The sequence below is a fragment of the Gymnodraco acuticeps genome, unplaced genomic scaffold (genome assembly GCF_902827175.1).
Source record: "Gymnodraco acuticeps unplaced genomic scaffold, fGymAcu1.1, whole genome shotgun sequence".
NCBI classification, from domain to species: Eukaryota; Metazoa; Chordata; class Actinopteri; order Perciformes; family Bathydraconidae; genus Gymnodraco; species Gymnodraco acuticeps.
In genome coordinates this window covers 32,501-45,428 of record NW_022991441.1, presented here as the reverse complement: position 1 = coordinate 45,428, position 12,928 = coordinate 32,501, and the positions used below count along the sequence as shown (strand labels likewise).

General features: G+C 41.3%; 1 protein-coding gene across 2 annotated transcripts in view; it reads left to right on the top strand.

Moving 5' to 3' along the window:
• Positions 1-3,527: 3,527 nt before the first annotated feature.
• The window catches only part of LOC117532796 (kinesin-like protein KIF3C), a 25,874-nt gene continuing 16,473 nt past the window's right edge, over positions 3,528-12,928 (top strand). Inside the window, exon 1 of one of the 2 annotated variants that reach the window (XM_034196290.1) lies at positions 3,528-5,497. In XM_034196290.1, the coding sequence (XP_034052181.1) occupies positions 4,100-5,497 (1,398 nt within the window). In that variant the 5' untranslated portion in view covers positions 3,528-4,099. The remainder of the gene's footprint in view (positions 5,498-12,928) is intronic. The other variant, XM_034196292.1, reaches the window with a different exon arrangement.

Here is a 12,928-nt window from a genome sequence, read left to right as displayed (position 1 = left end):
ACACCCTAGGCCTCCACAGACACGCCTTTCTCCCGCCCCTTCTGTCAAAATCCACGCCTCTGATTGGTCAAGTGTACTGTCATTTAAGCAAGCACTCAAATCTGATTGGGTATCCTTGCTAACATATAGAGATAAAGGGGCGTGTCTTACCCTGACAGAAAGGGCAAATGTTACTGCGTACATTGCGCGGCCATTCAGGCTCAAATAGACCTTCACTTTACTGAATGGAAGGTATACAAGGAGCCAATATGGCGTCCAGTTTCATATGGACCTTTCTTAGCCGGGGTGTGTTTCGGTTTTCTTGATGCGGTGACTATCCCAGCTGTGAGTCAGGCAAAGTGATGTCATATATAAGTACTTGTGTGCTTGTTACGGGCGTTTCCCACATCCTCTGCCCTGTGAACTGTGAGGCAACATGTATCCCCTAAAGTCTCTTTTAATAACTGGAAACACACGGAGAGAGTATCAGCATTTACACCCTTACTTATGTGTGTTCTTTTAATGTGTGTTTGAGTGTGTGTTTCTTTCCTTCTTCCGCCTGTCAGAGTAGTTTGACTCTCAGACACTCCCAAGGAATGTTGAGTATGCCCTGCTTTCTACTGCCGAGTACAGACTTGCCACAAAGTGAGAAAGTAGGGCAAAGAAAGATGTAAAGAAAACAGACAAATAAAAACATATAAAGTAAGGGTAAAGGGAAGATGTTAAAGAGAGAAAGACCTAAAGAAGTATGGGTTATTTTTAATGGAAGAATCCCCATTGCAGTGCCCTTAAGCACAGCTAATCTTCCTGTAGTCCAACACGTATTGCTGTTATTATTATCATGTAGACTTTAATGATCCCACATGCTACCCTAACATTTTCAAAAGTAAACACATTTATGTAAATACATTCAAATTAAACCCAGATTTACCACCTGCAATATTAAAGTGATGAGCACATTATTGCATCAATCATCATAATACATAATGTATAACTGACCATTGTGGAAATTGACTACTTTATGTTTATTATGGTGCTATACTATTGCACTTTTACTTAACTCACATTTGTAATAAATGCCTTTCACCAGTATTTTCTGTGAGATTGCTACTTTTCTCAAGTAAAAAAAATCTCATTTCAAATTATCCAAGTTTAATGAACTTGTTTAAGAGATATTTCAACCAAAGTGGAATTTAACAGCCATGAAGAAAACGAGCAAACAGAACAATCGCTTACCAGCCTATGCCTGAAACAGATGTTACAGAGGTGAAAAAGGTGTGATGCAGCAGTTCTCATTTCTTAGTTTGATCCCTGCTCTGTCCCTTAAGCAATCTTTGTTATGCCAATTAATCAAGTCTTAACATACAAATCCTCCCAGGTCAGGACGCATTCCTGTAATTTGCTGCATGGGGCCCCAGGGTTCATCTCATTCTACATTAAACTAGCACTCAAAGCACTGCAATGGTTATGAACTTTTAAGGAGTATGTTTTCACTTTAACCTGTTTGACAACCAAACCAGATGATCTTATGGTGTTCTTATGAGTTCATTTAGCGTTTTATAAATGGTGGACTGTTAAATGGTGACAGAAAACAAGAGGGAGGGAGAGAGGGAATAACATCTCAGCAGCAGTTCAGTTTTAGATGTGTGTTGATCTCTTGGCCCAATTCTGCTTTTCTTAACAATTTAAATCCATTTTTTTATTTTCAAGAGCTAAAACAAGTTAGTTTTAGTTTCAAGAAAAATGTCAGGCAACATTTGCAGTTATTCCTTTGTCTCACTTCTGCTTTTTTGTCTCTGTTTTGGTGGTTACATCTTTTGTTTTAATTTCTTTTGGTCTGGCTTTTATTATGAAGGTTGTGCAGTCAGGGTTGTATATATTTTTTAAATTCCCCATGTGGGGATTGGTTGTGATTGTGTTGGCTTCGCCTTTCTGGTCAGTGAAGCCAACACAATCATAAAACAATCATATTATTAAAAAGGAAATATTATATGAAAATGGTGGTTGGTTTGAAAGGGAATCCTCCAGAAAACCCCCAAAGTGTTTCCTCCCACACTTATCTCCTGATCAGTTTCCGACCACATGCAGTCCACACTTATGTCGCCAGGCGGTGCTGCTGTGTCATGGTAAAATGGTTAAAAAGTCAATTTTTTACATTTAACCACCATGTCCTCAATCTGTGTCGCTTTGGGAGCCCAGTTGCATAAGAACTGGTGTGTGAGAGCTTCCAAATCTGAGTAATTACCAAGGGGGGCCAGAGATAGGTCAAATCCACCCAGATGACCCCAGAAGTGTTTTTTTGTGTGCTAAATCTCTCTAAAAAGGTCAAATGTCATTTGTTTTGCATCAATCTTGATACAGGGTACTTATTATATGTTGGACTCCTAAAGCTTTTAGTCTACTATCCCATCATTCAAGGGTGGTTTTCACTATAAGTAATGTTTTCTTTTTGGACGGACACAATAATTTTTTTTTTTTTACTATGTTCAATCTGAATTTACTTTAAAATAAAAAAAATCTATATTGATTCTGACTCTTCTACATCCAACTCACAGGTTTATCATTGCTTTGAGAAAAAAAGATTATTAATTTACCCCTTTTAGAAGTGAAGTTATGGTCATTTGTTCTGGGAATGTCATTTTCGAGCCTGATACTTGGAAAACAGGCTCGGGCTTAACAGGTTAAGAGTAACTTGGAGGTTGACTTCAAAATGTTCCTGGGAAGTTTACGTATTACTAAATGTATTAACGTTTCCAGGAAATTAATATTTGAAAAGTTAATGCTGTTTTATATAGGCCTACTTTACAAGAAGTAAGGGCAGAAATTCAGAGGATAGGCCATTTGAGCAATAATCTTAAACAAATGCTCCAATTAAGACCAAAGTTACACCTGTCCCGAGATAGATATTGTAGAACATGTTAAATCAATGTAACCTTGCATATAGAAATCACAGGCAATATACTTGGTTAAAGACAGATAAATATCCATACAAGAGTATAACCTAAATATAAAAGAGGAAATAGAGGAAATTATGTAGTATTTACATGTGGGAAATTAAAAGTTGAATCAATTCAAATCTACACTTATAGGCTATCTATTTCCAACTAAAAAGGGCACACATTTTGTTTTAAACTAACCTTAATATGAAATAAATATCTAAAACTGTGTGGGCATCATCATAGTAGGCTACATTATAATTTATAATGATAAAAAAAGACACATTCTTCAATACTAACACAATGAACAGTGTGTAGCCTTCATATAAGGAGATGGTGGGAGTCTTGGAAAAGGATCAACTCAAAAACGAGACGAAACTCCATTTCCCATAATCCTTTGTTCCACTCCGCAGTGATGTGGGGTGTGGTGTTTGAATTAACGCGTGTGTGTGTGTGTGTGTGTGTGTGTGTGTGTGTGTGTGTGGTTGTGTGTGTGTGTGTGTTGTGTGTGTGTGTGTGTGTGTGTGTGTGTGTGTGTGTGTGTGTGTGTGTGTGTGTGTGTGTGTGTGTGTGGTGTGTGTGTGTGTGTGTGTGTTGTGTGTGTGTGTGTGTGTGTGTGTGTGTGTGTGTGTGTGTGTTTTGGGTACAGGACAGGAGCTCCGTCTCTCTGCACAGTCCGAGCTCGGAGCATCAGCGAGTGGCGGAGAGGATGCGGGACGGCGGTGTGTGTGTAGCGGATCTACCGGGCGTGTAAAAAGCAGGACGACATGAGTGTGACATCTGAACTGAACGCTATTATTGTCGGCATTGTTGGATTTTTTTTTTCACCGAGTGAATCTGGACGTGGATCTGCAATGGAGCGTCGATCCTGTGAGAGCTGCTGACCGTGTGTGTGTGTGTGTGTGTGTGTTAGTGAGCTAATATTACAGACAATAATGAAAGGAGATTAGCCATTAGGCATAGACACAGCTCAGAATATCTTGGTAATTAGTCGGTTTTTTCTAAGGGACTGTGGCTATTTTCCTTTTATGATATAATCAGGTAGCATTACTGAATGTGTTATTAATTATTTTAAAAAATCAATGGTTACACAATTTGCTGGCAGACAGCAGGCTGATTAAAGGCCTATTTTGATTGTCATTTTATAAATTGTCCTTTTGTTGGTTACAACGAGAGAGGCAATCATGTCTAAAAATAAGAGCAGCGAGTCAGTGAAGGTGGTAGTTCGATGCCGGCCCTTGAACCGGAGAGAGGAGTCCAATGGGCCTGCAGGCAGCATCGTGAAGATGGACATCCGGCTCGGACAGGTGATCCTCAGAAACCCTCGAGCCACAGCCAGCGAGCCCCAGAAAACATTCACATTCGATGCAGTTTATGATGCAAACTCCAAACAGCGAGATCTGTACGACGAGAGCGTGAGACCTCTGATAGATTCGGTTCTCGCAGGGTTCAATGGCACAATATTTGCGTACGGACAAACCGGAACTGGGAAGACGTACACCATGATGGGGGCGTGGATGGACCCCGAGAAACGTGGCGTGATCCCCAACGCTTTTGATCACATCTTCACACACATCTCCCGCGCACAGTCTGATAGGCAGTACCTGGTGCGGGCGTCCTACCTCGAGATCTACCTGGAGGAGGTTCGGGATCTCCTGGATCCGAACCACGGGAATGCCAGAGCCCTGGAGCTCCGGGAGAATCCGGACTCTGGGGTTTACGTTAGTGACCTCACATCGTGTGTCTGCAAGAGCATCAAGGAGATCGAGGAGGTGATGAACGTGGGCAACCAGGCGAGGGCGGTTGGGGCGACGGACATGAACGAACACTCGTCCCGATCCCACGCTCTGTTCCTGATTACAGTAGAGTGCAGCCAGCCTGGACCAGATGGGAGGAAGCACATCCGGGTGGGACGCCTCAATCTGGTGGATCTGGCTGGAAGTGAGCGTCAAGCGAAGACAGGCGTCCAGGGTGAGCGCCTGAAGGAGGCCGCCAAGATCAACCTGTCCTTGTCGGCGCTGGGGAACGTGATCTCAGCGCTGGCCGATGGGCGCAGCAGCCACGTCCCGTACCGAGACTCCAAGCTGACCCGGCTTTTGCAGGACTCTTTAGGCGGGAACGCAAAAACTGTCATGGTCGCCACTTTGGGCCCGTCCCCGCAGCACTACGACGAGACCCTCACCACTTTACGTTATGCCAACAGGGCCAAGAACATCCAGAACCAGCCCAGAGTCAACGAGGATCCAAAGGACGCTCTACTGCGAGAGTTCCAGATGGAGATCGCTCGTCTCCGGGCTCAGCTTCATCACAGGAAGTGGAGGAGCAAACAGAAGAAGGAGCAGGTGGACGGAGAGGACTGGGAAGGAGATGGGGATGAGGAGACGGATGGCGAGGAGGAAAAGGCGGTGGAGGAGTACGTGAAGCTGGAGGAGCAAAGACTGGAAAGGGAGAAACAGGACATCAGAGAAGATCAGTTCATGTTGGCTGATGAGAAGCAGAGGCTCCTGGGAGAGAAGGAGAGGATGATGGGAGATCTGAGGAAGGAGCAGGAGGCCACAGAGCAACTCACCGCCAAGTACAAGGTGAGAGGCAGTGTTTTATTTCTTTAACCAATCAAATGAACAGCCCAAGTCATACATAACACTCTAAGTGCTGAATATAAGAGACCTTCAATACTTTTGCAGTCATAGGGTTGCTTTGAAAAAACATGCACAGATTTGGATTTCATGGAAACATCATTTAGGACAAAACAAGATGCCAAACAATGACTACTATAGTGCATTACTCTGATTTCACGTGGAGGCCATTTACAACCACCATCACATCAAGTATTTATGACAACCTGAATGTCACTGAAGGTTGTTAAAGAGCAAAAAGAGCAACTTACAGATCAATATTCCCAATGAACACACTCATGTCTCGTCTTTCTATCTCTTTTACACACACACACACACACACACACACACACACACACACACACACACACACACACACACACACACACACACACACACACACACACACGCCATGGCATCAGGTCTGTGGTGATATGTGATGAGCTGTTTTTAAGGGACTGTAAATCTGTGCTCTCCATATCTAGACTGTGTGTGTGACGTGTGTATATGTTATCACTGACAAGGAAACTGATGCTTATTAACAAGGGACTCATATGATCACATGACATTTGTGTTTGGTGATATATAAATATATATGTGGTTCCACTGACGGGTGGCGGTTGCCCTTTCTCTACAGTTGTCTGATGTCTCATATATTCAGACAGGAACTGATGACCAATGTAGCTTATAATGTCAGTGCTGAATATTCCATATGACTGAGCTGAATTAATTACGCCTCTGATTCACGGCCATAATAAGTCAATAAGTCAGCCATGCAGAATGACTGAGTGAACACAGTCGAAAATACTGCAGCTGCAGCCGTTACCATCCGACATGAATCACTACTGGATCATTTTACTGAGCTGCACCGGTCATAAAGGGAGGAAATGAGAGGAGGGAAAAGTTATCTATAGAACGAGAATAAGAGACGGGAAAGTTGAGGTTGTTTGTAATAACAATACTTACTAGTATCCCTTTTTTCTCTTATAAATTCTGTGTTATTTAGGAAAAATAAAATGTTGTTCTTTACGTTTTACTACCTATCACTCAACCTAGCAGTGTCTACTCCAAATGCTGAGGTGTGATGGTAATAAAACGCCTGTGTAGGTGGTGCTGTAAAAACAGGAAGAGATGACCCACTTAAACCCATGTCACAGCATGCATGGTGACTGCATTACACTGTGATATAGTAGATAACATTGTCCTGTTTGCCATTGTTTTTAATAGAATAATGTACACTGCAGCAAACACTCTAAAGGTCTCAAATCTGTCAAATTGGCAACAATATTGCTAATGTAAGCAGCACTCTTGCCATCCTATAGTACACTAATTCTCAAGGTTCGTAAGCTATATTTCGTTTCAGCCTCATCTTCCTTCTGAGTGAAGGTATGAGGTGTGGGAAAGTCCCATGAGACGGAGCTAATGTATGGCCTGATGCCGTGCCCTTCACACTGAGTGCTTTCATGTACGAATGTGTGCAAGGCTTCTCGTATTTCCTCCCATCACGTTGTCTTCTAAAGCGCTGTCGGGCTAATGCAGTTTTGTGCAGAATCGTATAAAATCTACTATGAACACACAGCAGTTCAGACGAGTTTTGCCTCTGTGTGTTTGATGCTGACTGTGTGAGCGCTGAGAATCATCTGTGCCCAGAAGAGGAAGATGATTAAAGACGTGAAGTATTTCCTGCCTATGATGCATCGGTCTGTTTGTGTAGAAAGAAAACCTGCAAACGTCTGGCAATATTCTGTTTATTCCATTCATCCATCTTCTCCCGCTTATCTGTGGTCGGGTCGCGGGGGTAGCAGTTCCAGAGCCCCAAACGTTCCTTTCCCTGGCGACATCAACCAGCTCTGACTGGGGGATCCCAAGGCGCTCCCAGGCCAGCGAAGAGATATAATCCCTCCACCTGGTCCTAGGTCTACTCCTTGGTCTCTTCCCAGCTGGACGTGCCTTACTAGGTGCCCGAACCACCTCAACTGGCTCCTTTCGACGCAAAGTCGTAAAATTGTCATAAAATCTCATGAAAAAACATCTACAAGGTGACATGTTCCTTCATTACGATACACAAACACTATAGGTTATTTTAAGTCAATTCCACATATATCATCCTGCAGCCCCAAATACTCACTAGATTAATACGCAGCTGAAAGTCCCTAGAAAACGTATACTTTTGTTAGCTAGAAACTACGGTACACTGCTGTTCAACGATATGACCTAGTATTACGTTTGAAAACATGTATTTGTGAAGTACATTTGAAAGTCTTTCACTTACAGTAGTAATGAATGAGTGTCAGGGTCAGTGCCACAGACAGAGTAGGGAACTCTGAAATTATTGAGAGATGTTCATGTTTTAGGATTTGATGGTTTTATGGAATTTACTGGGAAAAAGTGTTGTAATTAGAGCAAAACATGGCAGTTGTTTGCCAGCATTTCACCATAATATATACTGTAGAACTTTTTCTACAAACAGTATACGGACATTAAAACTGAAACTGAGTTTACGGTAAAAGGTGGAGTTTGATTCCATATTTTACCGTTAAAAGAAAAGCTGTTTTGTCAGATGATTAACATTAAAATAGTTGAACTCTAAAGCTAGAAAACAATTTTTTACTGTGTACACTGTGGGAATAAACACACCAACTAGCCACGTGTCACATGTTTGGGTCACAGATCAGTTGTATATGATTAGGACGTCGACAAAGAACCCTTTATGTCTATTTGAGGTTTTTACCTCAGTGCTGTCGCCGCAATTCATGCTCACAACTTAAGGTTATCCTTGTTTTTTTTAAAGGAAAATCCACCCTATTATCCCGTATAGACAGCGTTTAAAAAGAGGTTGGATATTTATTTTTTTATTTCAAAATATATAATCATATGATATATTCAAAAATGTGCCACATAAAACATGCACTTCATCATTAACTTCTAATTAGTACCCATGACTTCACTGTGATCCCACCACAGTCTGATCAATCAGCTCCAGCCTATCTTTCCTCTGATTGGCTGAGCTTGGTATCAGCCAACCAATCACAGCCTGGTGGCCTGAAGGTTCCATTTTTCTCTCTAGGGCTCTGTTCTCTCTGCTCTGTTAACCAATGAGAAAGAGGTTGCTAGGCAGAGACAGATTGAGAGTATGGCTGGAAAAATTAGCTCAGAAATGACCAATTATAGATAGAAATCGACTCCCTTTCCCTCCCTTTCTCTCCCCCTCACGTACTTCACACAACAGATGTAAGTAGGTCAGGTTCCAGCCTTGTGAATCAGTGTAGGGTCAGCTGGTGTTTCTGCAGGGTGCTGCGAGCTAACTGGCTCCAAGGTGCAGCGCTCCATCTGTGGACTGTGTTTCGTTATGTTGGTGCAACTGTTGTTCAGCTGTTGTTGCTCTGCTGGAGGTCCACCAGCTTTAATGTACACATAGCGGTGGAAGGAAAAGTATACAGAGCTTTTCGCTTGAACCCTTGTGTTGTGTTCGAAAGCTGTTACCGTTCATGGTGTTCGCGGGTACATTTTGACCCATAATTTATTTCAGTCCAAAACGCATTAAAAAAATTATTATCATCCAATATTGTTTTAACTACATCATAACTAACTTATTATGCATTAATAACCGTACAATCCTGTTGTAATTGTATTCTATGGCCCCAAAACACATTACACCACATATTGCACACGTGCAGTTCAAGTGTTAGTGCACATATTCTTTGAGAAAGGTCGAGTTCCCGTGGGGGGAGGGGGGCAGAGGGAGGGGAGACCAGGTGCATGTTGCGAACAATTATTGTTACAGTTGATGAAGGGGGAGGGGTGTCTAAAGTCAAAGATGAATCTTGATTGGGCCAAATTTGACCCCGAGTGACCCAAAACAATTCTGCCGGGTCTCCCCAGACCCCAACACCAAATTATACACTTTTTTTTTTAGAGACCTTCAGACTTGGCTAGAATTGTCCAAATCTGTTTTGTAGTGTTTATATAGCTGCTGTGGAGGATATCATGAAGCCTTGTTCAGATACACAAAACTAAAGCGTAGTTATTATATCATTTTAACTTGAAACGGGTCACGGGAGACCCGAACACAACATAAGGGTAAATAAAAGTACTAACACTGTAACAGAACTGTTTTACAAGTTGCCTAGAAGTCTTGAATTGAACACCATTGCAAGGATGAAAGTATAATCAGGAGAATGTCATGCACTAATGTCGAATCAGGATTTTCGAGGGTTTGGCAAAAACATTGTGTTCATTTGCACCATTTTTTTAAAGTGCAACTAATGATTTCCTAACTCTTTTATTTATTTTGAACATGTAACAATTATTTCAAGTTAAAAAAAGAACAACATTTAATAAAACAGTATGGCACACTTTTGATAGACACATTATCGTAATCAAAATAAATAAACACTTGTATTACATTTTCCAAATGTACTAATTATTTTATATATTTTAACTAATTATATGAATAGATTAGTCTGCTCTTTTACAAGTATTAGTTTCATATAGCTTCCAGCAGTAAATGCAACATACTTAGAAATAAGAAAAATGTGCACTTTTTATAAAAATGTGAATTTATTGAGGTAAATATTCAATTGTCAGCTTTTACTGGCATTCATTTAACATTAGTTATTGCTTTGCTTTCACAACATAACTTGTTGTTTCCTGTCAGTATTTATAGGGTGCATAGTGGGGCGGTGGTGGCGAAGTCGATAGGGACTTGGCTTGGCAACTGGAAGGTCACCAGTTTAAGTCCCGGCAAGACCAGAGGTGTCCCTGAGCAAGGCACCGTGAGCAAGGCACCGTGAGCAAGGCACCGTTCCCTACACTGCTCCCCGGGCGCCGTTCAAAATGGCAGCACACTGCTCCTAACACAGGATGGGTCAAATGCAGAGAAACAATTTCCCCATGGGGATTAATAAAGTATATCAATATCAAATAGGAACATTGATGCCATTTTAGATGTCCCAATATCACTTTTACGCTCCAGTTCTTATTCTGTTCACTTTGGCATCTCTTGACTTAACACATACATAAGCTAAGTGCATCCTATAATAATAATAATTGTTGGTTATGAAACAGGCAGGTATCAGTGCAGTCGCTGTGGAGCTTCATGCTGAGCAGCAGCTTCCGGAGAGGCAACGTCCGTCCCTCCAGTCGACTATTCTTAGATCCACTTTTTCTGGGTCAAAACTGTCTCTACATCTTTCTGAATATCTGTAAGTCCATTAAAAAGACTCACACTGTCTGGAAGCTACTTGGCCATACATCATTCTATTTCGTTACTAACATCTAGGTTATATAATGATAAACCCTCGGATAAATGACATTGAATATCTCTGTTACATCATATTTGGCTTTAGTTTATTTGATTGTCTCTCATTTAAATGTATGTATGACATAGTTGCCCATCCTCATCATGACTTATTTACTACTTTGTTTAGAAATGTGCTGCTTTTCTGAGAATTCCTTTTTCCCAGGGGAATAGCACAGTAAAAATAGGTCAATTTCATGCATACTAAAATTGGAATCTGAAATAATTATTTGGAAATATCTCCAAAAAATACTTGGGTATGATAACAGCTCTCAAGAGTGTGCATCTACTAATACATTGAGACTGAAATAAATATGCATGCATGGCAAACTGCCCAGATAAAGTCTGTGGGGCTGTTTCAATCCAAATTATTTGTATTTACTTTTTGAAAAAGTCAAATATAGAAACCATAATGATTGGCTTTACAGCAAACAGAAGAAGCTAACCCAGCCTGGAGCAGGATCATAATTGAATCTTTCTGATGTAAGCCAATTATATGATTCTATTTTTACCATGAATGCATCTTGCAGTCTTTGTTGTCTTTTGTTTATTGAAGAAATTGCATTAAGGTCTTTCCTGCATCCTGTCAGCTGAAGTTCAGCCAATCAGAATGCAGGATCGTCGATGATAATGCCCTGTAACAAAACACTCATTCATACATGCACATACACACTGTGAGTGCATGTCAGCTCTCCACAATATTCAGTAGACGTACATTAGGCACGATGAATGCATTGTATAACACACACACACACACACACACACACACACACACACACACACACACGCACACACACAGGCAAATAGTTGCCTTACATCATAGTTAGAATGACTGTTTCCTGTTTATAAAGCTTACTTCCTGTCTCATTAGAGCAGGAAAGAGGCAGGAAAGAGAGAGGGATGCTTGTGGGGTGTGTGTGTGTGTGTCTCTGTGTGTGTGTATATCTGTGTGTGTGTTTGTGTGTATGTGTGTCTCTGTGTGTGTGTGTGTGTGTGTGTGTGTGTGTGTCTCTCTGTGTGTCTCTCTGTGTGTGTGTATATCTGTGTGTGTGTTTGTGTGTGTGTGTGTGTGTGTGTGTGTGTGTGTCTGTGTGAGAGAGTGTAAATGTGTGTGTGTGTGTGTGTGTGAGAGTGTACGTGTGTGTGTGTGTGTGTGTGTGTGTGTGTGTGTGTGTGTGTGTGTGTGTGTGAGTGTAAATGTGTGTGTGTGTGTGTGTGTGTGTGTGTGTGTGTGTGTGTGTGTGTGTGTGTGTGTGTGTGTGTGTGTGTGTGTGTGTGTGTGTGTGTGTGTGTGTGTGTGTGTGTGTGTGTGTGTGTGTGTGTGTGTGTGTGTGTGTTGGCTGATGATCAGAAAGAGCTCATCGCTGCTCGCTCTCCATCTTTCAGCATGGGGGGCTGCATCACTGAAATATTGATGAATCGTGTGTGTGTGTGTGTGTGTGTTTATCTAGTCATGTGATCAGCGGAGAAAGCAGAGCCATTTCTTAGACAATACTCCCCTGTCTCTCATTCGAGGAGAGAAGCAAACACAGAGGCAGATATTTAATGTCTGTTTATCTTAGAGGGAAATGATCTGTAAGTCAGATGCAGGAGATGTAATATTTGTTTATGTAACCGCTGTAGCCTCATAAAATACATAAAACCATTTTAAAACCTTTTAATTTGGCCATTACAAGTTATGTAAAGACTTATAACTACACATGTTTCAAAACGCACCTTGTTGTTGTCTTAAAAACATTCCACAGACACAACAAACGTCTCAATAGCAGAATTGATGCAGCTGAAACACATATATTGTTTTTTTACCCAGACTGTTCCTTTGGGGTTTTCTTGTGAGGAAAGTCTTGATGAATTTCAATGAATGTAACTTTTACCAAATTGTTAAACATGTTTTTTTAGAGGATGTGAATAATAGAAGACATGCACTTTGACTTCCTGTGATATAAAATAATGCGCACATTTGCAAATCGGAATAAACAACAACTTTTGAAATGCATTTTGTATGACTTGTTCAGATTGATTATGATAGGATAAAAGGTTAATCTCCTTTATGTGATCTGCAGACTGCCTGTCACAAATGATATCTCTCTCTGTCGTGT